Source organism: Lontra canadensis, unplaced genomic scaffold (assembly GCF_010015895.1).
Source record: "Lontra canadensis isolate GAN:19392208 unplaced genomic scaffold, GSC_riverotter_1.0 scaffold24, whole genome shotgun sequence".
NCBI classification, from domain to species: domain Eukaryota; kingdom Metazoa; phylum Chordata; class Mammalia; order Carnivora; family Mustelidae; genus Lontra; species Lontra canadensis.
In genome coordinates this window covers 16425348-16449360 of record NW_022631018.1, presented here as the reverse complement: position 1 = coordinate 16449360, position 24013 = coordinate 16425348, and the positions used below count along the sequence as shown (strand labels likewise).

General features: G+C 44.7%; 2 protein-coding genes across 2 annotated transcripts in view; both read right to left on the bottom strand.

The window, feature by feature from the left end:
- OPN3 (opsin 3) overlaps positions 1-23314 on the bottom strand; it is a 42532-nt gene extending 19218 nt beyond the window's left edge. Inside the window, exon 1 of the mRNA XM_032862937.1 lies at positions 22806-23314. Coding sequence (XP_032718828.1) covers positions 22806-23178 — 373 coding nt within the window. The 5' untranslated portion in view covers positions 23179-23314. The remainder of the gene's footprint in view (positions 1-22805) is intronic.
- CHML (CHM like Rab escort protein) lies at positions 15737-19212 on the bottom strand. Its single transcript, XM_032862934.1, has one exon. It carries the CDS (start codon positions 18590-18592, stop codon positions 16628-16630), a length of 1965 nt encoding a protein of 654 aa, XP_032718825.1. The 5' UTR covers positions 18593-19212; the 3' UTR covers positions 15737-16627.
- Positions 23315-24013: the final 699 nt, after the last annotated feature.

Below are 24013 nucleotides of genomic sequence, written 5' to 3'. Positions count from 1 at the left end.
TCGCCTCTGATTTAACAGTTTTAGGGTTTGTTTGCTTCTGGGGCAAGGAGAGCCCCATCTTGGGATAAGGTCTTATTAGAACTTACTTTACTTTATACTTAGGTCTGCTTGTCAGCGGAGGATATTGGACAAGATAGATCACGAGGGGGGGAAATGGATAATCATTATGCCAGGAGTCCCAAGAAACACCCATTGTCATTGGAGTCTGCAGGCCCAGGGCGGAAGGACAGTGTCGATATAAAATGACCGCTCCATGCCGTTACTTAAGGTTCATAAGTGACAACATAAACACAGAAGGACAACAGTCCAGAAAACAGTCCAGGGGGAGGGTTTATCCGGATCTGAGATATTCTAAATTCTAATCCTAATTTAACTGCACTCAAAAATGGGTTGGGGCCACGAGTGAAATGGGAGGCATACGCTGCCCTTGTTCTTATCACTTAATCAAAATGACGTCTTGCCAACGGCAACCTCGATCCTACGATAATGTGCACAGTGTACGCAGAAAAGCTGCATCTGAGAATTCTCCTCTAGCAGGAACTTGCCTCCAGTCCACTTTAGGGACACGTATCCTTGATCCGTCTCTCCTCTCTTCTTCTATCTTGCATTTTCGCTTCACCAAAAGCTTTTCTTTGGAAATATTTCTAAATTCATCTCTGGGCCTCCCACGTCTCCTTATTCTCATTCAGGCTCACAGCCCACAAGGGGCTGCTCTGACCTGCTCCTAATCCTTTTTTCCTTTGTCCGGCCTCTATGCTCCTTTGCACCAAGCACCAGTGGGAGACTGGATTCAGTTTACAGGCCACCCCAGATCTCCCTGAACCAGCTCACGAGCCCCCATTCCCCAACGGGGGCCATGACCATCTGCTTTGTTCCCCAGCAACGGTGGTTCTGATACAGTCACAAGGCTCGGCTGCGGCAGCCCCAGCCACCACTGGTCCATGTGCAGGACCGGCCTGCACCTTTGCCCTCACCAGAGCACACGTAGGCTCTGGCTTCCCCAGCTGCTGCTCCCACTCAGCTGACCCAAGCCAGAGGCAGAACCAAGCAGACTGGGACCGAAGGAGCCAAGAGAAAGAAGGGGCCAGTGATCAAATTGTCTGCACACCCCACCCCCCCACCCATTCCATCGGTTATCTCAAGATGCGCGGCCGGGTTCACACAGCCTCTCTGAAGGTGTCCCGAAGGACAGAGCACCCGGCTGTTTTGGCGGGAAGCTACGGCTCCGGGTGTGTCCTCGGATGCTTGGCCTCCCTGGACTCTCTCATTCTCGATCCCCTGGAAACCACCCCCCAGTAAATCACGGATCCGTATGCTTGCCTGAGGCATTATTTTGGGGGAACTTGTGCTAATACTCTCATAACCTCTCTAATCTCCTCTGGCATAATGACCTACAAAGCTTCCCCTGCTTAATGCACTGGTGTTCAAAGAACTCTGCGTTTTCCTTCCACCCCGGCCCATCTTCTCTTTCGCCATTTCTAACTTCCTGAGCGCAGGCCACGCTCTGCGCACGCACAGCACAGACCGTACCTTCGTGGCTGCTGTTCACTACTTCCTGTATTTTGGTCACAATTCTACGCATTCGTGTCTTATCTTTCCAGTTACATTGCGAATGCCTAAGAGCTAGGGACCGTGTCTTGTGTATTTTGACATCCTCCCTGGCTTCTGCAATAGTTAACAAGAGGTTATATGTTAGCTGATGGTAAAAGTTATGTATATATGACCGTATTTCTTCTCAAGTCAAGGGTAAAAAGCCTGACGTAAACAGCCACACCTATAATTAAGCAAAGACTCATGTGAAATGCCGCTTGGAAACAGTCACAGTCAGATTTCAAAGAAAAGGAAAATGTTTTTAAAGGAAAATACAACATATAGGTCAGAAGAACATAAAAGAAGACCCACCGCCTACTATTTTTCCTGAGGGATCCCTAGCTCAAATCAAAATACTAGTTAACAGTCGTCGCATGACAGTTTTTGATTATTAAAAAGTCCCTATAAAATCCTTTTTATGGATGACATAAAGTCAAATGATATTCCTGTTAGATTTGTCATCTCTTATTCTCCAATGACAATAACAAATCATAACACCTATTTTGTATGGTGTTTAATAATTTTCAAAGTACTACCCCATGTGTGTTTACCGTCAGTTCTTCACAGACCGGTGAGGCAGGGAAGGCTCATGTCCTCATTGGGTTAGGGTGTGAGAAAGGGGGTTGGGATTTGGGATGAGCCTAATGTCACAGATGAGTAATGTCTCGCTTGGAGGAGAACCCGCATCTTCTGATTGCGAGTCCAGAACTCTGCTCAGATTTTCCTCAGAAAGAGCTGACTGAGTTGGTTGTGATCAAAACAGAGGAGCATGGAGTCTTGTGAATTCTGTGGAGAAACTCCACACACGAGTGAGTTGGGGATAGCCATGTGACCCTTTGCCTGCAACCAAGATTCTAGCTTCAAAGGACTCTCTGGGTTACTACCTGGCATTAAGAGATGAAAATCTGAGATAGCCCAGAAGAGCAAATTAAAAATACAAGGAAATCAGAGAGGTACAGACTTAAATCTTAATTTAGTCATTTATAATTTATAAACCCTCAAAGGAGCTCAGAATTTAGGTTTTAAAGCAGGTGGTAACACTGCAGTTCCATTTCAAGGTCATTTTCTATCACCACGTGGCTGACACAGTGGAGAATGATGAGCTATAGCCAAGGACCAGGGTCACTTCTCTCTCAAAAATGAATATAAGACACTCAGCTTTAAGAGTGTGTGTCTATCTGTGTGTGTGTGTGTGTGTGTGTGTGTGTGTCCAAGTAACTCATCAGCTAAAAACTGTGGCATGAGATTCCTCAGGACCTAGACACAGGCGATGGGAAAAAAGAACAAACTTGCCAGAACGTGTTCGGGACCACCCGTGCTGCTGTGCCCTGGGCAGTGCATTGCCGGTTGGAAACACTGGAGGTTTAACAGGCACATCTGGGAGGTGGGCGTGTAGCGTAAAACCCATCTCAGCCACTATTGTGCAGCCATTTGGGTGGGCAAGAAAAGATCGTTTTCTTGAAAGTCTTAGTCATCCTGAGCCGAGAATGTCAAGTGGAAAAAGGCTAAAGAAAGATTGGAGGTTGGGAGGGAAGCTTTACAAATAGGAAGCATTCCACCCAAGGACACGGCGCAAAGCTAGCAGGTGCTCCCGCTGGTTTCCAGCCCCATTCATGTGCTACGGCTTCCAGCTCCCATCCCGTGCTGCCTGCTGGGGCTTCATGTGGGTTCTCCCTCGATGTTTAATTTAAAACCTTCTATATCTGAGCAGTGAGTCTGTCTCCTGTGGTAGGAACAGTGACTCCAACTGCCAGGTCCTGAAATATCTGCAGATGAATCTCCTGGGGAAATTGTTCAAATGTGAATTCCAAGGCCCTGGCCTGAAGCTTCTGCTTTGGTATGCCTGGGAGGGAGCCCGAGAACGGCTGCTTCTGACTGGTTTCAGAACAGTAGGTCTAGATTAAAAATCCCATGGCCTTTAACATAATCTCTCTGTGGCTTTCTGCTCATTTCCCAGGCTTTCCTCCACAGTCAACACCAGTGGAGGAACACAGGAAACCACTACTTCATTTCACAGAACAGTGTCCCATAGGGACACTGGCCTCTGGTCATGCACATAGCGCCAGCTCTGAGGGAGGGGGCTTGTCTGTTGTGTCGGTGGCTTGAAGTTTCATTGTAGCTTACTCACCTCTAGGATCATTCCTGCCTGCCCTTGTGATTTGCAGTTTGTTGCTTCCTGTGCTCTGCAGTTTGTTGCTTCCTGTGCTCCTAGAAGCTGTCATGATGTCGTTTCATAGAACCAGACGCAGCCTGGCGGAGAGTGGCTGGACTTGGTGTCATTTGACGAGCAGTGGCCCTGGCCTTGCAAGCTACCAAGACTCCAGAACCCATTAGAAGCAATAAATTTGTTGGAAAGACATTGGCAGGAGTTTCCTCAAAGAAAGGGAAGCAGAGTAAGGACTAATGTTACTGCCAAGGCAATCTTGCCACATTAAGGCGAGCACAGAGAAGCCTGGACGCACAAGAAACATGAGGCATATTCTAGGTAAATAAGATAAAATTACTGTAGGGAGAGTCACAGCTTAAAAGCAGAGAGGTAACATGCCAGGAGCATCTAAACCTTCCTTAAATATTTAAGGAAGCTTCCTCCTGAGCTTCCTCCTGGGGAAGCGCAGTCATCAGATATGGTCCCTGGTGTTAAAGGGGGAAAGGCAGCATAAAAAGACAAACCAAAATACAAAACTGTGTGTTTGAATATCTGCATGAGACATTCAGACCTAAGTGCCATAGGAGCTCGGAGAGAGGAAAGATCACCAAGAAAATGGGGGGCTTGATATAAAGGGGTAGGACTGAAAGGTAAGGGAAGAAACCTGTTTACCCAGCATACACCGTGTCCACCAATTCCAAATTGACTTATATCCCCTAGAGCGGTGCTGTCCAGCAGAAGTATGTGGCCCATATAGTACTTAACTTTTTTAGTGGCCACACTTTAAAAAGAGAAACAGATTAAATTAATTTCAATAACATTTTATTTAATCCAACATATCTAGATATTTAGATTCGTAATCAACATAAGCTTACTCATGAAATATTTTGTTTTTCATGCTAAATCTTCAAAGTCCAGTGCTTTTTTTTACACTTAAACACCTCAGTGTAGGCCAGCTCCATTTCCCGTGCTCAGGACGCACAAGAGCAGCAGTTGCCAGGTTGGACAGCAGAGACCTAGAGAAACTCTCGCACATTGAGTAGGAAGAGATGTATACCGGGATAAACTTTGAGGCACTGTTTGTTATAATACAGAGAAAAACAGGCAATAACCCAATGTCCATCAAAAGAGGGAAATGGGTAAATAAATCACGAGCAAAACAACTGAAACATTACTTGGTCTCATGTTGTATTCATGTCTGCAGTGACCTCGAGGAGGGAGGAGGTGGAATGGGCTGGAAAGAGAAATAGATGAAAATTGCATCTGTAATTTCCCATTCTTTGAAGATGGATTAAAATACATCTAGGAAGGCTCATCTCTGCTCACTGAGGGTGGCAGATGTGTGCACTCACAGTGTCACCCTTTGCTCTTTTCTGTATGTCTAAAAACTTTTAAGTAATTTACAAAAGGAATAAAATTCATTGAGGGTTTGGAGGTAGCAAGGAGTAGGCATTCAGAATAGATTCTTCCAACAAAGAGCAGAACGGGGTCGTCCCAAGTCAAGGACCGTTGGGGTGGCGGCTCGACCATAAACCAATGATGCGGGAGGGGAGAAAGAAGACTGAAGAAGAACCAGTGACCCGAGGCTTATATTCCACGCACACCTCCCTGAGAGCCCAAGTTCAACCGCACTGCGGGCAGGTGTTCACAGACCGAACATTTTCATGGGGAAATGAAGGAGGGATGCTCTGGAAGCCGCCGTGATACTCAGTGGGTCACCCTCTCGACTACCTGGCCCTGGGATCCATGGAGTACGTCGAGAATTCAGCCAAGCTGTTGTTTACTCAGACTGTTGCTGTCTCAGCAGCCCCTTGGTCAAATGGCCTGCAGGGACTTTCACACCAGCCCCTCACGCAAGCACATGGCTTACAGAATAGCATGCAGTCACAAGCAAACCTAAATTCCTCATAGGACTTTTCCCAGCCGCCCTTATGATCCAGTCTCCCCTGCCTCCCAGGACCTTCCCCTGGTACCCTCCTCAGAGAAGGTCTCCACGTAGCGTACCAAACTCACCCCCTCTGGTGGGACTGACCAAACTTGCCCTGGCCTGGGAACCCTAAAGCACTCCATCCACAGACCCTAATAAAGACATGTGCCCTGGGGTCCTGCCTCTCTCTGCCTGTACCTTGCCTTGACCTCCCCATGTGACCCCTTGAGGGGTGCCATGTACTCTTCTAGGACTCTGGGTAATAAACTATCAGTTTTTCCTGTGGTCTGTTGCTGAACCCGATTCACCATCTAACACCCTATAACAAAGTCCAACATCCACTTAATAAATTACTCCACTTGTTAATTTAACATTATAATAAAGTGTTTTTTTTTTTAAAGCCTCTGCTTGGTGATGGGAAATCGGGGTCCATGGGGGCTGCCAGGGTTAAAGGAAAGTGAGGAAGTAGCAAAAATGTTCAGAGAAGATGTTGAAGATACAGAGGAGTTTGCTGCTCATGACGGGAGGTTGAGCACACATGGCAGGAACTCAGGATTGGATCAGATCAAGAAACACACTGAGCCATAAAGATGGGAGTCATCGCGGACTGAAGAGGCTTTCTCCTTTGGCACCGACTGACCTTAGCAGAGATGGGAGGTAGGACAGGATTTGTTCTGATCATTTCTGGGGGAAAGAGGAGTTAAAGAGTGTCTCCAGAGTCTGGGTCCTGAATAATTTGTTTGCTGGTGTGTTGATTTCCTGTAGTCTGTTGCTGAACCGCGATGCGACACCCTATACTCCACTTAACAATGTTAATTCACAACACAGTAATCATCTTTAGATTACTTTTGACTTTGGACTATTCTAACAATGCTATGAGGAGAGATGATACAACATACCATCAAAGGCACTGGATTTAGGCTCTGTATCCTCCACTTTTAATGAAACCTTGAACAAATTAATCTCCTGGTGCTTTACTCTCTTTAGCTGAGCAATGGGGTTATAGTAGTATCTAACTACCTCACAGAGTTGGGATAAAGAGTTAATATGCATGAAGCACATAAACAGAAACTAGCATGTGGTGCACACTTACGAAGCATTAGTCATGGACACTACAGTCCATTTGCTAGATATTTCCTTCCATCTATGATTACCTCCTTAGGATAAATTCTTGGCAATATAATTGTTGGGTAAGAAGGCATACACAGTTTTAATGCTTTTAATACAACCTGCCAAAATATGCATCAGAAGCTACTTTAAATCTCCTCTACTATATCATCAAAATACTTGTATTATTCCCACGTACCTACGTCACAATGCCTGTCAACCCACCACCCACACAGCAAACAATTACAGGGGCCCCCTATATACTCACCGACCCAGAATGCAGGTGTGGTACCTGGTAATCTGTATTTTAGAAACACTCCCATTTGAGTCATACTGTACAGTTTAAAACCATTGCTCTAGAATTTTATCAGTTGCGAAATCAATCAATTGCTGTAACATTAGTTTTCCCAACCTCTTTGCAGTATCAACACTTCAGACCAGGATCTTTTTGAGACTCTCCTTGGCTTCTAGAACCCCTCCAGAAGAGGTTCTACCTCTTCTCCTATTTCTGTCACCTTTTCTCCCCATTTAAGGAAAAAGAAACTGGATTGTTTCATGTAACTGGGAAGTCTTTAAGCAACACTGGCTGCAGACACATTGTCCAACAGAAATGTAACATGAGCCATGTAAACTAGGGGCCTAAAGTAATTCATCTCCTCCCATCATTGACTTGGTTGCTCCCTATGTGGCCTGAGTCTCAGATGGACTTTCTGGGAATCAAGGTGCTGGATGCCTCTGACTCAGATCCTTGAGGCTTAACAAGCTGGGGGGTGGGTTGCGGGGGTATATCCAGGAATCCTAGAGAAGGAATCTTCCCAGTCTGGAAGTTATCCGGGGGCAGAGTTACTACATCAAACCCAGCGGAGTGCCATGTTTGCATTCCCAGCACATCCCGATCTACCAGCTCCTTCCTGGCTGTCTTCAATTTCTCTCGCTCCTGCAACTCTCACATCCAATCAATCACGGAGTGAGGCCGATTTAATCTCCCCAGTCGTTCTCAGGTCTGTCCTCTGTCTTACCTGCTATGACCCCAGTTCAGACTCTCATCATCTCTTGCCCAAATCTTTTAATAGCTGTCTGTTTAGTCTACTTTCTACACTTTTTACCACCCTTGGATTCCTCCTCTATACGTATCCAGATGCAGCCCATTTCCTTGGTTAATGACGTGATATGCTAGACCACTAGGACAAAGTCAAAACTCCCTGGCATACGAAATCCTCTAAGACCTTCCAGAACAACCTCCTGATCACCTTGCACGACCAACCATGTTTCTATGTCCATGTTTTTCTCTGCCTGTTGCATTCTTACCACCCTGCCCTGCCCAGACCATACCATATTTTTCCTCCTTCCCAGCCATCTGTAGGGTCTCTGCATCTTCCCAGCTTCCCTCCACATTGCCAATGGGTACACTTTTAAGCACAAGCCCTAACTAGAAAAACTGCAACAGCTCATTATCCACTTGTATTCACAAGTCCCCTGGGATTCAAGACTATGATAACTAGCATGGTTCAACACAGCTGATAATTAGCATGGTTCAAGATCGCTGATATGTTGGGCTCTAACCCTCTGTCCATCTCTCCACACCAGGTCACTGCTCTAGCTGTGCAGACCATTTCAATGCCCCTATGCCTGTTTCTACATTCTCCCTATATGGAATGTTTCCAATATTGACTTTTAGAAACCCTTCTCAACCTTCAGAGCTCTGGATTTTTCTTTCATGAAGATTTCTTAGATTTCCCTACTCAGACAAAACACTCTGTGCCTCCACTGAAGTCTGTCCATACCTACATCACAAAAACGACCACGGCCTTGTTAATGGACTGGTTAACTGTGTACCATCGTCAGCCCCAATGGAGTGGGAATTCCACTACTCACCAATTCTATAACTTTGGGACAACTAAGAGCCTAAGTTTTCATGTGCACATGGAAACATTAATACCTGCCTCCCATGGTTATCTTAAAAATGTGACAATATGTATAAAGACTTTAGAAGAGTTCCTGGCACATGAGGAGTTCATTACTTGTTCCTGGACTTGCTCTGAGCCCTCTCTGAACACCTCACATCACATCTTAGTCACAGCACATGCATTTTGGAGTCCAACTCCCCAGGGCCAAGGCCCAGCTCTATCACTTACCAGCTGTGTGGTTTTGGTCAAGTTCTTTGCCTTCAGTGTCTGTTTTCCCATCTGCAAAACGAGGATAATAAGAGAACCTATCCAACTGGGCTGTCATGAGGAGGAAGTAAGATAAATATAGCAAACCCTTAGAACAGTGCGTGGCATAAAGTGCTCAGTAAGTTCCCAGAGTCTAACACAGCAACTGGGGGACAATGTTCAGTAAATGTATTGAACCCTATGTTTCTCTTTGCAGTGTAATTTAGGTGAGGTTCTTCCCTGCATTAAGAATACTGACCTATTTCATTATAATTTAGGTATTGTCTGTAGATAATCCCTGTTTATAAATTGTCAAGCTGTTACCCTCACTCATTGCTTGGTGAACCATCACTGAGTGAAAATGCGGGTACAATTCAATTATGGGTGGTTTATTTAGTCTTGGACTGGATTATCTGAAACTCACGGGATATTATTATATACATGTAATTTGATTCATCTGCCTATAGCCTGTCAAGTGAAAAGCACCCTTTCAAAAAAAAAAGTATATTGAAATACGTTTACATTGATTTTGAGGAAGTTGTTTGCAATATATATGAAGATATCATTGAGAAAGGTAACAAGGAAGTAGTATTACCAAAAAAAGGAAGATATCATCCTCTCATTTCTATAAATGTTTTGCAGAATTATTCTATTTCTGAATTAATGATTTTTTTTTTTTTTATACTGACAATTGGGGCAGGATGAGATATATTCCCTAATTCTCTGAATTTTGTTCTGGAATCTGAGTTACCTTAAAGCTTCAGAAGGAAGCAACTGCTGATTATTGAGGGAGGCAGACAGGGGCATTGGGGGCATATGGAGGAGCAGCCAAGACAGCTGTTCCTACCAACGACGGCCCTGTTGAAGAAGCACTTACATTAAAAAGATGCTAAGGCAAAAAGTTAAAAGAAAGGAAAACAAATACATTATAAATACTCAAAATTTTAATGAAGAGTTTCTCAACATTGGCACCATTGACGTTTGGGGCTGGGTAATTCTTTCTTGGGGAAGGAGGCTGTCTTGTACATTGTAGGATGTTTAAGTTTCCCCATCCTCTACCCACTGGATGCCAGTAGCACCCCCTTGCTTGTTTTATAGTTTTGACAACCAAAAATGTCTCCAGACATTGCCAAATGGGCAAAATCACCGTGGCTTGAGAATAACTGCTTTGATGGGAGAAAATTAGCCAAAGTATTAGGTGGGACATCTTATGGGTTTTTTAAAATATTCCCTCTTTTTCAGTATTTTTGTTGATTTACATAGACTTATGAAAAACTAATTACCTGTACTACTAACAAAAAGACCCGGGACCATGGTTCTGATACATTTTCCCAGAGCTTGGCCACAGTGGTCCTCTGTCTGGAATGGGGTGATGAAGGTAAAGGGGTGACAAGGAAAGAAGGGTCACCAAACCTGGTTTGGGTGGCCTGTGAAATGCAAGACACTACAGAGGGCGTAGCGCTCCAGCACACTCAGACTGTTTTAAAGGAAACTATAGTCTCACGACAAGTGACTTCCAGTGCGGTTCTCATCTGCTGCTTTTTCCTTTTAATAAACACCTGGCTGGTGCTTGTCTCAGTGACAGAGGTCATGATAAATCATGGTCTGCCATCCTAAAGTGGGACTGTTCAGGGAAGGGATGGACATTCAGCTCATCCCTCCGTAATACTTCACTGTAATTGTTTTAGGAAATTAACAGCTATATTAATTGCCTAAAGACAAGATTCTCTGGTGTTCCTCAGGATACTCCCCTAAATTTCTTCTTTATGATGGGCAGTAGAAATGCTGAAATTGGGATAAAACCTTTAAACTTCCACATAATGATGAAATTAACTTATAATGATGTAAAAAAATACTTCCGCATACTGTATTAGTAGTAGTTCTGTTATTTTGAAGTATAGGGAGGAATAAATAAAGAACAAATAGTCTCAAACAGGGGTGCCTGTTGGCTAAGTGTCTGCCTTTGGCTCAGGTAATGATCCCAGGGTCCTGGGATGGAGTCCCCCACCGGGCTACCCACTCAGTGGGGAGTCTGCTTCTCCCTCTCCCTCTACTCCTCCCCGTTTATGGTCTCTTTTCCTCTGTCAAATAAATAAAATCTTTAAAAAATAAAAATAATTTAAAAAAATGTCAAACAGACATGGGTGCTCCAAAGGCTTTCATCATGTTTTAAGTAATAAAAGGAACTGGCATAAACCCCATGGCATGAAAGTCCCCAAGGGTTCCTATTTCTTTAAAACTAGAATACGTCTAAAGATGTCTCTCCTGCCTGAACTACAAACAGGTGTTTATCTGCCTGTTATAGTTCATCAGCCCTGCACTTCTGAAGCCGCTGTTTCCTCTGATGACAGATAGGCCTGTAGTCATCATTCAGAGGGTGTTATGGTTAAATACGTATTTAGCAACAGGAAAATGCCAAAATCCTAGGACAACAGCAAGAACCAATAGATCTGGCGTATCAAGAAATGAAGCTCTTGAAATAAATACTGGGATAATATTACTTTGATTTCAGGTATGATCTGAAGTCATCAATTCCCTTCGCCTTCTCCCAACCCACTGTCTCACTTTAGTTACACAAATCTTAATTCATAGGAAGATTTTTTGCTACTTGTTGAAAAATAAATGCACTCTAGGGACGCCTGGGTGGCTCAGCCAGTTAAGCTGCTGCCTTCAGCTCAGGTCATGATTCCAGGGTCCTGGGATCAAACTCCTTCTCAGCAGTCTGCTTCTCCCCCTCCCACTGCTGCTTCCCTGCTCGTACTCTGTCAAATTAATACAATCTTAAAAAGAAAGAAAGAAAGAAAAAGGAAGGAAGGAAGAAAAGAAAAGAAGAGAAAAGAAAACCACACACAAATGTCCTCTTAAATTCTAGGAGCCCCTCTTCCAGCAGCGGTTTCTGTTACACACGTGTACGTGTCACTCAGCTGTGCCAACACGGAGGCAGTCCCACTCCAACACGAATGCCTCCAACATGGAGCGGTCCCACTGCAATTCTCACACTGGCCTCGGCACCCACTATGGGCGCATACAGTCAGACCCTCCGTTCCTCCAGGTAGTATCTGGGAAACGTGGGTAAATACCTGCCCTTTCTTACCTGACACAGTGGTCCTGAGGCTCATGAAACAAAATGTAGTTGTCAACAGAAACGGCAGTGTTCCTACCAGTGCTGCGGCAGGCCTGCGCTCCTAACGTGTGTTAGCAGCCGAGTCTTCCAGCTCAGGCAGCTTCTCGGTTCATGCCTTACAGAGAGCTGGCCGTACTGTGTCCCCTGCTGTTGAAATGGGAATACATGAGGTCGTCAGTTAAAGTAAGAACTACACTAGGAACAGTGCCTCTTATTATCAAAGGTAAAAATACTGAAGTAAAAATCTAAAAATCTTCAAAGACGAGGCGACTACCTCCATGCAGTGAGAGCATGACTTCCGCTTGTGCTGCCAAGAGGAAGGAAACAGAACTCGTCCTAATCGGAACTTCTTGGCCTTGAAACTTTATGACCTATTCGTTTCAGTTTATTTACACTCCTGACTCTCTGAGCTCTAAGCGCTCTGGGTCCCTGGGACCCATCTCTTATACTTTCCCTTCATGTATTCCCCCAAGCAACACAAAAAACTTCTGATTAATGTCAGAAACTTCTTAATTCGCTCAATGGTAGCTAAAATAGACTTCAGAAAGTATTAACTGACCTCTTAACTCTTAAGCTACTTGTTTCCAACTGTAGTAAAACTTTTGGACTCCCCTTAAAGGAATGCCGTGAATCTCAAACCAGATTTCTCCTTTGTTTCTTTTTCTTTTGGAGGGAGGGGGTGGTAGTAGTTATAGCAGGTTGTATGATGGATAGAAAATGTCTTATATTCTCAAGAAGCATGTTCTCCAACACAATGGTTCTCAGGTACAGAACTTACTCATTTTTCTATTTTGAATTCTTACAATGTCAATTCATAACCCACAGCTGATGTTCAACTGATGTTTGTTGAATTCAGTCACCTTGCTTTGGATCAGTTGGGCTGACAGGAAGGGTCTTGCTAGCATCCTCAGGGCCCTGAGATCCATCCTTAGCTGTCCTCGCTGAGAACACTCCTCAGACAGAGAGGATTGGCCATGTCTGTAAATCCAACCCCTCCTTCATTTCCCCGGAATCCAAGACCCCCAGATGAAGAGTGCATTCTTGGATTGGGGGCCACACTTTTTAATTATTATGTAATGTCTTCATACTGATGTCCTAGGATGCTTTAATATTATTTCTATTATTTCCACCCCTGGCTCTGGGGTTTCCAGTTTCTAAAAAAAGTGTTGTCACAATATACATTATTTCTTAATTCTGAGCAACTGAGGAAAGATAAAAAAGATACAAAATCCATCTTAACCAAGAAGTCCTTTCCATCAAGAGTTATAAAACCACCTGCTACGTTTTTGGAGATTACCTTTTGACATTAAAATTTTTTAAAAATACATTTTTTAAATTTGAAGAATTTTATACATTTCCAAAAAAAAAAACAACCAGTAACTTTCTCACCAATTCAATAACCACTTTACCAATTATTCTTTTATTTGTATCATACACATCAACATTTTACAGAAAAAAAAGAACCCCTTAATGTTAAACTCCAATTAAGTACGTATTCCTGATTCTTTTCAATGTAGACACCTAAATTTTTACACAAACATAATCTGTACATAAAATGTTTTAACATTTTTGAATCTCATTTGACATTTTTCATACAATTTTACATATATCAATATCAGTTAATGACTACGTAACAGCCTACAATAGCAATACATCAAAATTTACTTATCCATGTCCCAAATCCCGGACTTTTTTTTTTTTTAATGTGTATGAATGGAATTGCTAGAATTAGCTTTGTACAAGTAGCTTATTTTTCTTTTAAATATTTTCCTGGGTATATGCTGTTCAACATGACTTGATCTAGCCAAAAATAGACTGGTTACAGAGCTTTTGATCTAAATAGTTCTTTTAAAAATTACTAATCATGCTACTGGTATGAAGACACATGAATTTTAAAATGTTTTGCTAATATAATAGCATAAACCAGGTCAAAGTTGTTTCAATTTGCATTTTTAGTACTAGGAAACCTGAATATCAATTCTAAGAATCGTCTTTTATTTGTGTCATTTGTACTCTATCCTTTCATAAACTTACTTAGTAAAGAGTAGAAACTTTATGGTTTTGCATCTACTTTTTAAAAAATATTAAGCATTTTATCCATGTGTAATGTAAGTAGCTTTTTAAAAATCCAATCTATTTTTTGTCTTCTTCCTTAGTGCCCTTTTTCATTTTTCTTTAGTTGACCTCACCTACCCTGCAAGTGATATTTTTCAGTGCCATGAAGTATCTTTTGTACTACTGGGATGAGAATTGTAGTCTTTTTATTTTCACCTTTATAATCAACATTCTAACTCCTATGGAATGAACTGTCTTATCATATGTAACGTGGGCCTAATTCTTTTTTTCACACTGACATCCAATTAGTCTTTCTACCAGTAGTTACTACATAATTATTTCCTCCCAACTGGTTTATTAAGTCGTAGTTAAACTTCCTACTTAGCATCAAAGCGTATTTAGAAAAGGTTACTTTAGGATTTAAAGGGCAAGACTCTCACTTCTTTCCCCTAAGTTAAAAAGATAAATCTATCTTTCCTTGCCTGTTTTCCTGATTTGACACAATTCTGTCGAATTATATAAGACAGAAGTTGGAATGTTCAGTGCCAGTGTAGTAAATCTCCATATTAATGTCATCTAGTGGCATTCCTTTGGCTATGATTTCAAACACAGTATCTAACTTAATCTTCACAATAATTGTACAAAATATTATTTCTCTTTTATAGATGGTGAAATTATTTTGACAGGTTAGGCTATACCTAATAGAACCACTTTGCCATATTAATAAATGCATAAATATTAATACCAATTCACGACTTCTACTTTCAGGAAGCTGTAAAGTACCGAAGTCTTTCTTGTTTCATTTTTCTCACATATAGAAGAGCAATGAAAGACTATTCACAGCTTATGTGGGCCTCGTTTCATCTGCATATTTTTATAACATGTTGCTCAGATCAAAAGATACATTACTAAAAAGCATCACTTTGTTGAAATTTAGCCAAATTCTGCTTCCATGAGCTCCTTTGCTCTAACTTTATTTCTAATTGACCCTAAGCTTCACCCCGCCCGGATGTGAGTGAGAATAGGCGGAGAGGGAAGCCTGCGGGCTCTGCTTCCCCCGCAGCGCCGCGTGGACTTCCTCGTCGGGGCAGCCTGGATTCCTACCCTGGCTCTTCCCCATTCCAGACCCGGCCGAAGTATTAGTAACTGTCTTGCCCCCTTTGCCTCTTCGTTCGAAACGTTTTCAACAGGATCAGCCTCACAGGGCGGTTAAGACACTGCCACTAGGAAGCACTAGGTGCCTAGCACATCGTAGACGCTCTGCTTGACCACAGGCTGGCTCTGGAGGGCTCCTTCCTAGAGGAATTACCGTTCTGAGGAATGGAAACGGGAGACCGAAGGGGGGGGCCCTTCAGCTCATCTGACAACTCCGCAGGCTTTCCCCGCTGGGGTACGACAGCTTTGGCTTCTGAGGGCTCTGGAAAAAATGTTTCCGTTCTCTCCGTAACAGCTGGGAGGCTGAAGTGACCACGGAGGCGGTCACCTAACTAACCGTGAGTGGGGCACAAGGGAGGAGACATGGTGAATCCTCCGTCCACTCACTCCTATCCACCACACTCTGCTGCTAATTAAAGTGGCAGCACCACAAAGTGGTGCATCGGACCCTCACTAAGAAACCCTGGGAAACCTACAGACGGCTTTGAAAACCACCGGCATCCCAAGTTACAAATGCCTCACTCCATCTCCTCTTAGGAATTTCAAAACCGCCAATCTGTGGTACCTTTTCCTGGAGCAATGTATATACATATTTTTTCTTTTGGCCCAAGTTAGTTGTTGGAAGTTCTTTTCTTTTAGCCCAGCACAGGGCTCTGCAGAAATTGTCTGAAGTAGTAGTAAACCAGAACTAACCTGATCCCGAGATTTCCTTTGGGACAAACTTCCCAAGAATGACCTCTTCGATGATCAGACGGACTGTCCACCACTTTCTGTAATACAGAAGATTGTGGTGGCGGCACTGCCTTGCTGGTTACAAGGGCTAAGTAGGGGAACTGAACTGCACAATGTGTTGTAAACACTAGACCTTCACAAGTAAAGGATCATGCAAATTTATCTTTTAACACTTGGCACTTGCATGGAAGTTGCTATTGCTACTAGCATGTCTGTACATTTATATTATATACAAAAGACCCACATAATTTGTGTGTTTAACTACTCAGAGGCAGGAGCAACTAAAATAATTATAAAAGTAACTAAAATATTCCTTCCATATTATTGTTATTATAGACTAATAAAGTCTGAAGGTCATTAGCAGATACATATTACGTCCCTTTAAGCACAGTTGCTAATATGGAACCCTCACTAATACACCCAATACTAAAATAAAACTAACTTTGTCCAATCATCAATCAGTGACTGATAGGATCACAACATCCAATAACTGAATGTCTCAAACAGAATTTTAAAACACATCTGCATATATCATCATATAACCCGTTCTAATTAATCATATACGAAAGAGTCCTTTAAGTGAAACTATTCTGATGCCAGGATGAATGTCCAATGTAGCATTTCCAGTTTGCTCTTTTCTAGTTTTGAAGGTGCTTCTCTGGGCTTTCTAGGTTTTTACTTCCCTCAGAGGAGTCTACTTTGGCCATGATTATAGTATTGGTTCCAGGAGCCTCTGGTTGCTTATCATCACCATCAAAGATAATATCTTCCGGATTTGGAGGCGGGGGGCAGAATTCTTCATTGGGAAACATCTCCTGGAAAAGCGTTTCAGCTTGCTTGACTGCATGCTCATTTCCCAGTGCGCAGTCAGGCCCAGAGCAGACGTAAACATTGGAAGCTAAGCCCTCATATGAGCTTCTGCTGATGCCCGAGGAGTCTCTCATATTGAAATAAAGAGCCCACAAGAGTCTTGGCTTTGTACATTCTTCCTGGTCTACTTCTGTTTCATTGTATGGGGTGAATAATTTCTTCACTACTGACTCTAAGTCTTCTCTTGCTGTTTTAGAAGATGAACAGGTCAGATGTACCAGATAGGTGTCTTTCATGCACGTCATGGTCGAAGAACATAATTCGGTGACACGAACAGCACCTGCTCCTGATTCCACTGGAGGCACTACCAAAATGGAAATCTGCTGATCTGAATCTGCCTTTAGTATAGACTGATCTGTAATGAGCACTGCCCTGGAGATCTGCTTATACTGCACATTTGAGCATGTTTCCTCAGAAAGGTAACTGTCCTCCACAATAAAGTATTTAGCATTTATTCTTTGACCTAAGTGATCTATAATTGCTTTACATTTTCCAGAATCTTTGTCAACTACTAGGCATTGAACTTTGTGACGAAGACAATAGATCCCACCAAAAACTGCACACATCCTGCAGAAACACTGGGGAATTTCTCCTTGCCCATACAAGGGAAATAAAAAGGGGGTGTTGCCAAACCGTCCAAGACAGCGAAGGAAGTTTTTCGTTGCTTTAAGGCCATCTATTGTACTGCAAGATGATTCGGTCATTGCAATCGAATGCAGCACAAAATGTTGGAGGTTGGGGGTTAATTTTTTAGTTTGTAAGTACTCTGAAAACGAGCATTGCACAAAAGCTTGGTATTGATCAGGATGTTGTTCATAGTCTAAACAAAACGTAAGAAATTTCATCAGTATCCTCTTTTCAACCATAGTGAGTTCTTTGCTATTAAAGACATCTGCTCTGGAACAAGGCACCTGTTCTACTTTTCCTTCACGGAACGCAAGAATCCTAGTGACGTTTTTAAATTCTGCATAACGACTAACATTTGATTTGATTAAGAGATCAATTAGCAATCCTTGAGAATACAGCAGCTTTGATACCAAATCAATATTAAACCTCCTGCTTTCTTTAACTATTTGAGAGTAAGTGATCTTCTTTCTCTTTGGTTGGTCAGTGCTGTCTTTCTCTACAGGTTTCTTTCCATCTTCATCTCCATCTGAAACTGCAGGTATACGGGTTTCATCTCCACAGTACTCTTCCTTTGCCAAGGTGTCCTCGGCATCAGTTACTTCCAGTGAAACTTCTCCATCACTTTTTGGAGTGTCTTTGGTGGGCGTTTCATAGCTGGCAGCATGTAATGAGTGTGTTTCTTCAGACAAGCATGCAGAATGCAGAGGGTTAGGGGTGGCGCTGGATGTTGCTGAGGAAGGACTTTTCTGCAGAGCCTCGATCTCTTCAACACCGTCATCCACATCCTCACTGGCATAACAAAACACTTCTGTGTGTTGGATGGTTTCGTCCTTCTTGCGGAGAGTGACAGCTTCTTCTGTTTCATGGATCAGGCCTTGCCATGAGGCAGTACTTTCTTCCACAATGTCACTGTTTTGCTGATACTCCTTCAACCAGGACAGCAATCCCGAAAAGCTGAAACTTGCCCAGTTTCCTCCATAGTAGCTTCTGGAATCAAGATGCAGAACCCTCTGGCCACTTCTTGAACACGCAGCTGCAAGGATGGATTCAGGCAGACCCGTCCCTATTATGACCACATCAAACTCTGTGGGAAGCTGGTCCGCCATTGTAGGAGATAAAGCTTCGGTGACAACTGCTGACAAAGGAGATGCGTGGGAGTCTAGGCTGAGGGCTCCGCTGAGCTGCGCATATGCCGTAATCCAATCTCTCCTTGTGATAGTCTAGTTCATCCCAGAAGTACTGAGGCTGTAGGTCCTAGCCGTTTAACAGTTACCCTTTCTTAATATTGTTTTCCTTATAGGTCAGTAGCATAAAAATATGATAAAGTATATCTAATCACATCTGAGAACACTAAAACGGATGTGTGGTTTTCATTCCTGCATTTCATCTTAGCAGTAAATGTCAAAATGCATCACACATGCATTTGTGACTGGAACTCTTCTCTGAAAGAAGAAAATTCAAGAAAGAATACATCTGTAAACAATATGAAGAGAAAAGTAATTTCATGCAACAGCAATTACAATGACTCCACTGGAGTCCGACTTGTTATCAGGACATAAGCCTCTAGGAAAGCAAATCATTAAATGCTTTCTTACATATTTTCTAATTTCTCAAAAATGAACAGTAGAGATTTATCCCCCCAAAACACACAGTAATGAGGAAGTAACATCATAATGTCCCATAAAAACAATTTTCATAATACAGTTCTGTACCTTTTGCTTTTAATAAAATTAATATTTGAATAGAACTGTGAGCTTAGACTGTAAGAAATGTGTGGTTTCACTGTGTTTATGGAAACAGACTATACACTATGTGCACACTGTCATGATGAGGAATATTTCTGTGGCCAATTAAGCCTGTGGGTGATTTTAGAACAGCTGAATGAAAGACATTTCCATGCAACAAGCACCCTTAGGATCCCGTGGTAGCATCGTGAGACTGTTTCAACTGAATTAACTGGCTAATTCAGAATATTGCAAAAGGATTATTTCAGTAAAACAACTAGCATTTTGAGATATTTAGGTGCAAAAAAGGTTTACTGTAGGGAACATGCATTTAAAAAAATATTTATATGAATGTACACATGTGCATGTGTTTTTTGGGGTGTAAGTTAAAAAGGAAAATTCCCACCTTTGTAAGTTAAAATATCTTAACATAAATCATACCTACTTCTAAAATCCAAGTGAACATAGGGTGACTTGCATTTTGCCAGACTCTGGCTCTGACCCTGAATCTCTGTATCACAAGATGAAGGCCCCGTCCAAACATCCCCTAAGATTAACATGTTGTTTGCCGTTTTTTAGGGGTAGGAGGCAGCAGTGCAAAAAGGCTCTCCCATTACCTTCTGGCACAATACTGATTATATGCCACACACCGAACATTTCTGCGCCACTAGGTGTGGCTCGAGTTGCAACAACCAAGGGGTGAAAGGCATACTCACCTGAAGTCTTTAGGCTAATGCACTATACGCACCATGTGAAGGGGGCCTTTCTATCAGCTGTAATGGTGCAGTTAGAGGGAGAGTTTTGGAGCCCTAATTTTCCCTATCATTATGCTTGCTGAACTCAACATCAGTACTAACTGGGCCTGCCTAGGCTAAGATGACGAGTTAGCTTGGACATCTGTAAAACAAGCCATTCAACTGAAAGTCGGATTAAATTGACTAGTTCACGGAACAAACCGTCTGGTCAGTTTAGTGGAATGGCCATCTCAAGGGTCCTCTCTAGTCAAAGCCTCTGCCTCAAGAATATCGGCGATTCTACACTTGTTTTCAGCATTTCCCTGAAAAACCAGGAATTGTGCACTGGTGGGGCAGTTGCAATGCCTGCTCATAGGTGTGTGTGTGTGTCTGCGTTACTTATCCTGCCTTCTTCTAGCAGGGTGTGAGGAGGCAGACCGACCCCGGGAAGGTATGGCAAGAAAAGTAACGACACTGTGTGCTTATTCTTGGCTCAGGAGATAGAGCAGAGGATACAAGGCATAAGGGCTAAAACCAGGCAGCTTCTAACCCACAGATATCAAGAGTCCTCAAAGAACCAAGCACGTAGGACAGAACAACCTTAAAGAACATGCAGCTCACGCCCCCATACGAGAGATAACAAAACTGATTGCAGGAGAGATTAAGCGACTGGCAAAGTCCACACAAGAGGTTAGCCAGGCCATGGAGTGGAGCCCACTCTTGTGTCATCAGGCCGTTGGGCTCTCCACTTGATAGGGCAGCCTCTCCAGGGACCTCTAGAACAAGCAGCCACTTCTGGCACTTTTAAATTTCCTCCCCCTTCAACACGCCATAGTTAGCTCTTGTTCAGGGATGACCACCGGCGAAGCACCCTCCCTTTCTTTGCCTTAACCCTTATCTAGAAGCACAAACCTTGGAATTTACTTCAGGCAAAGAAATTCTTATTCTTGGCTAAGAACTTTTTCAGTTCCATCACAACCCCACTACTGACTTGACTCCCAGGGCTTAAATAAAGTCTTTGACTCTGATCCCAGAGTTTCCACCTCTAATTTAAAAATAAGGATAAAGTCATGGTTGAAAGCAGTAACTATATGCCCAGAGAAACAGAGCAGTCGTCAGGCGAAACACCGTGTGCGGTGAATGTTTCTAGCAGTCTTAGAAACTCTCTCCTGACTAGTATGGCACCTGAGCAGCGGGGATGAAGAAGAAAAAGCAACGGAAGGAGACGCAGCAGCAGAAGGAGGTCACACGGGCAAGAGATGAGGAAGAGGGTGAATGCTGGTACTAATAAAGAACTCAACACCCTTGATTTTAAACCCCCAGGCCCAGAGCCCAAATAGAACTGCCCAGCATAGAAAAAGCACTTCTTGGAAATAAGAACTTTAATGTCTGTGGTCAAACACCTGTTGCCCAGCCCAAGAAGCATTCCTGATGACACTTTAGGGTTAAGCTTCAATCACCCTCCTTAACTGAAAGCTTAGCCCTGCCTAAAAAATCGCCTGACACGTATTTTAAATTAATATAAAAAGTATAAGCACACAGCCACCTGTATCACCAGCTGCATACACTTACCGGCCCCTCCCAAGTTTCAAATCTTTGTATAAATAAAATTCTCAGGCTGCTTATCGAGGCGGGGGGGGGGGGGAGTAGTATTAGAATATTAGAAAAACTCAAATAAGTGAAATCATGATTCCTATGACAATTTTTGTTTCCTTCAAAATACCAAAAAGTGAATTATAACAAATATAATGTTTGGGTTTGCCACAACATAGGAGGTTGGTAAATAACACAATTTCTGATAATGCTACAAAGATTTCGTTTTCAAAAACCTGCCAAGATAAGAGCAGTGATAAATTATCAATATATTTCACCTTTTTTTTTTTTTCCCAAGGACCTTTAAGACCTGTGAAATACACATTCCTATTTCACATCCCGTGCAAATGAAATTCCTGGAGCACACACAATAAAATAATTCCCAAGCTTCGAAAATCACATCTTCTATGATACATGCTTCAAAATGAGCATCTTTCAAAATGTCAAGTCTCAATGAGACATGAAGCTTCCATAGGATTGGGAGTATTGCTGAAATAAATCTTCGATTAACAATCAAGTTCTACTTTAATGAAATCTCCCGGCTGCACCGCTAACTCTTTGTCCATCTAGGGTGGGATTCTGCGCCAGGTGTAACCTCACCTTAGATTTTGGGGCGCTGGAACCCCTAAGGAGAAAAATACAGTAAAAATAGCTTAGAAGGCCACGTGCCCATTTGCATTCTGAGAACCTGAATGAAGCTCATTCCCTTCTAGGAAGCATTCAAAGGTTTACATCCGCTAATGAGCAAAATTAAAGGAAAAAAAAAGTACACACTGCCACTCTGCCACAAACAGTATTGAATTCAATCTCTTCTCATCACCCTCTCCAGCTTTCCTGAGTTAGTTACTTTTTCTTGAATCTGTTGACTCTACAGCCCTTCGTTTCCTTCCTCAAAGTGTAAAGCCGCGGTTTCGTGCCCTGTTGAATTGTATTGGGGTGAAAACAGACATGAAAGGAACTGGACAGCGGACGGAGGGGGTCGGGGAGGGGCTGGGGTTTAGGGCCGGCTGCGGGGACAGGAGCGATCGCAGGGACAGAGCCGAGGCCGCCGCGGAGCGAGAGGAGGTGAAGCAGAGGAAGGCAGGCCATGCAGCTTGGGGTGGACGAGAGGCGGCGACGCCGGTGCGGGCGCTGAGCGGCAGGGCGGGTGGGAGAAGGGGACGCGCCGAGGGTGGGCTGGGTGGCCAGGGGGACGCACCGAGACGGCGGCAGTGCGGGAACGGAAGTTCGCGGAGGGGAGAACGCTTTCTCCTCCCAGCCCGACTCACCGAAGAGGCTGCTGCTAAACCCGTCCCACACGCAGCCCACGGTGTCCCAGACCCAGCCGTTCCTCAGGCAGGACACGAAGGTAAAGGTGACCCCGAAGAGGGAAACCAGCAGGTCGCTGAGGCTGATGTTGACCAGCAAGAGGTGGGTGGGAGTGCGGAGCCGCGGGAACTTGTAGTAGAGGACGAGCACCAGCAGGTTGTTGCCGACGCCCAGCAGCCCGATGCAGCCGAGCAGCAGCGCCAGGCGCTCGTAGGTGCCCGGGCTGAAGAGAGGCGCGGGGCTGAGCGTCCCCGCCGCTCCCGGTCCCTCGGCGCCCGCGGCCCCGCCGCCCTCCCAGTGGCCCTGGCCGCCGCTACGGTTCCCCGAGTACATGGCCCGGCGCGGGCGCGCTTGACGGACGAGGCGCTCAGCCTCCCGCGCGGCCCGTGGCGCGCTCCGCACTGGGTGGGGCTCCAGCTCCGCCGCCCGCTCGGGCCATTGTGCGCACCGGGACCGCCCTCCCCTACCCCTTCCGCCCGGCGCGCCCCCGTAGCCCTGCCCCGTCCCGCGCGCCGCGTTCCCGACACGCCTCTGTGGCTCCGCCCCCTACCTGCGCTCGTCGCGTTCCCGCCGCTCCCCGCGCCGCAGCGCCCCCTCGTAGCCCCGCCCCCTCTCCCTGGGCGGGCTCCTGTGGCCCCGCCCCTCGCCCCCGCGCGTCGCGTTCCCGCCGTTCCCCGCGCCCCAGCCCCCTCATTAGTCCCTCCCTCTTGCCCTTTGGCTTTACCGCCGCTCGCCTCTGGCTCGGGCTTTGCCGGGTCCTCTGGTCCCAGAGTCTCCAGGCTCCCGCACTTCTGCCCCGGCGTGTGCGCGCTCGCGGGCACGCGCGTCGGGCCAGAGCGGAGGAGAAGTCAGCGGCCGCGGCTCCCCACACCCCGTGTCGGTGCACCCCGCGTGGAAGCGTCACAGCCTCGCTCCCGTTCACGCACTCACTCGTGCACTCACTCACTCGCAAGCGTTTGTGCGCCCCTGCGTCTCGCTCGTGCTGACAGGAAGGTGTGCGGGGGCCTTCCGCGTCGGGTTTCTCACCTGCCCGGGAAGCCGCAACGACCCGCCGCCCGCGCAGCGCGCCCCTCTCCTCTCACGCCGGAAACGGGGGCCCCAGGCTGGACCCAGGCCCGCCGGCGTCGTCCCTCCCGTGCGGCTCCAGAGTAGCGGCGGTCAGTTCTGT

Coding starts and splice junctions, on each gene's coding strand:
- CHML (XM_032862934.1), bottom strand. CDS start 18,592: ATGGCGGACCAGCTTCCCACAGAGTTTGATGTGGTCATAATAGGGACG.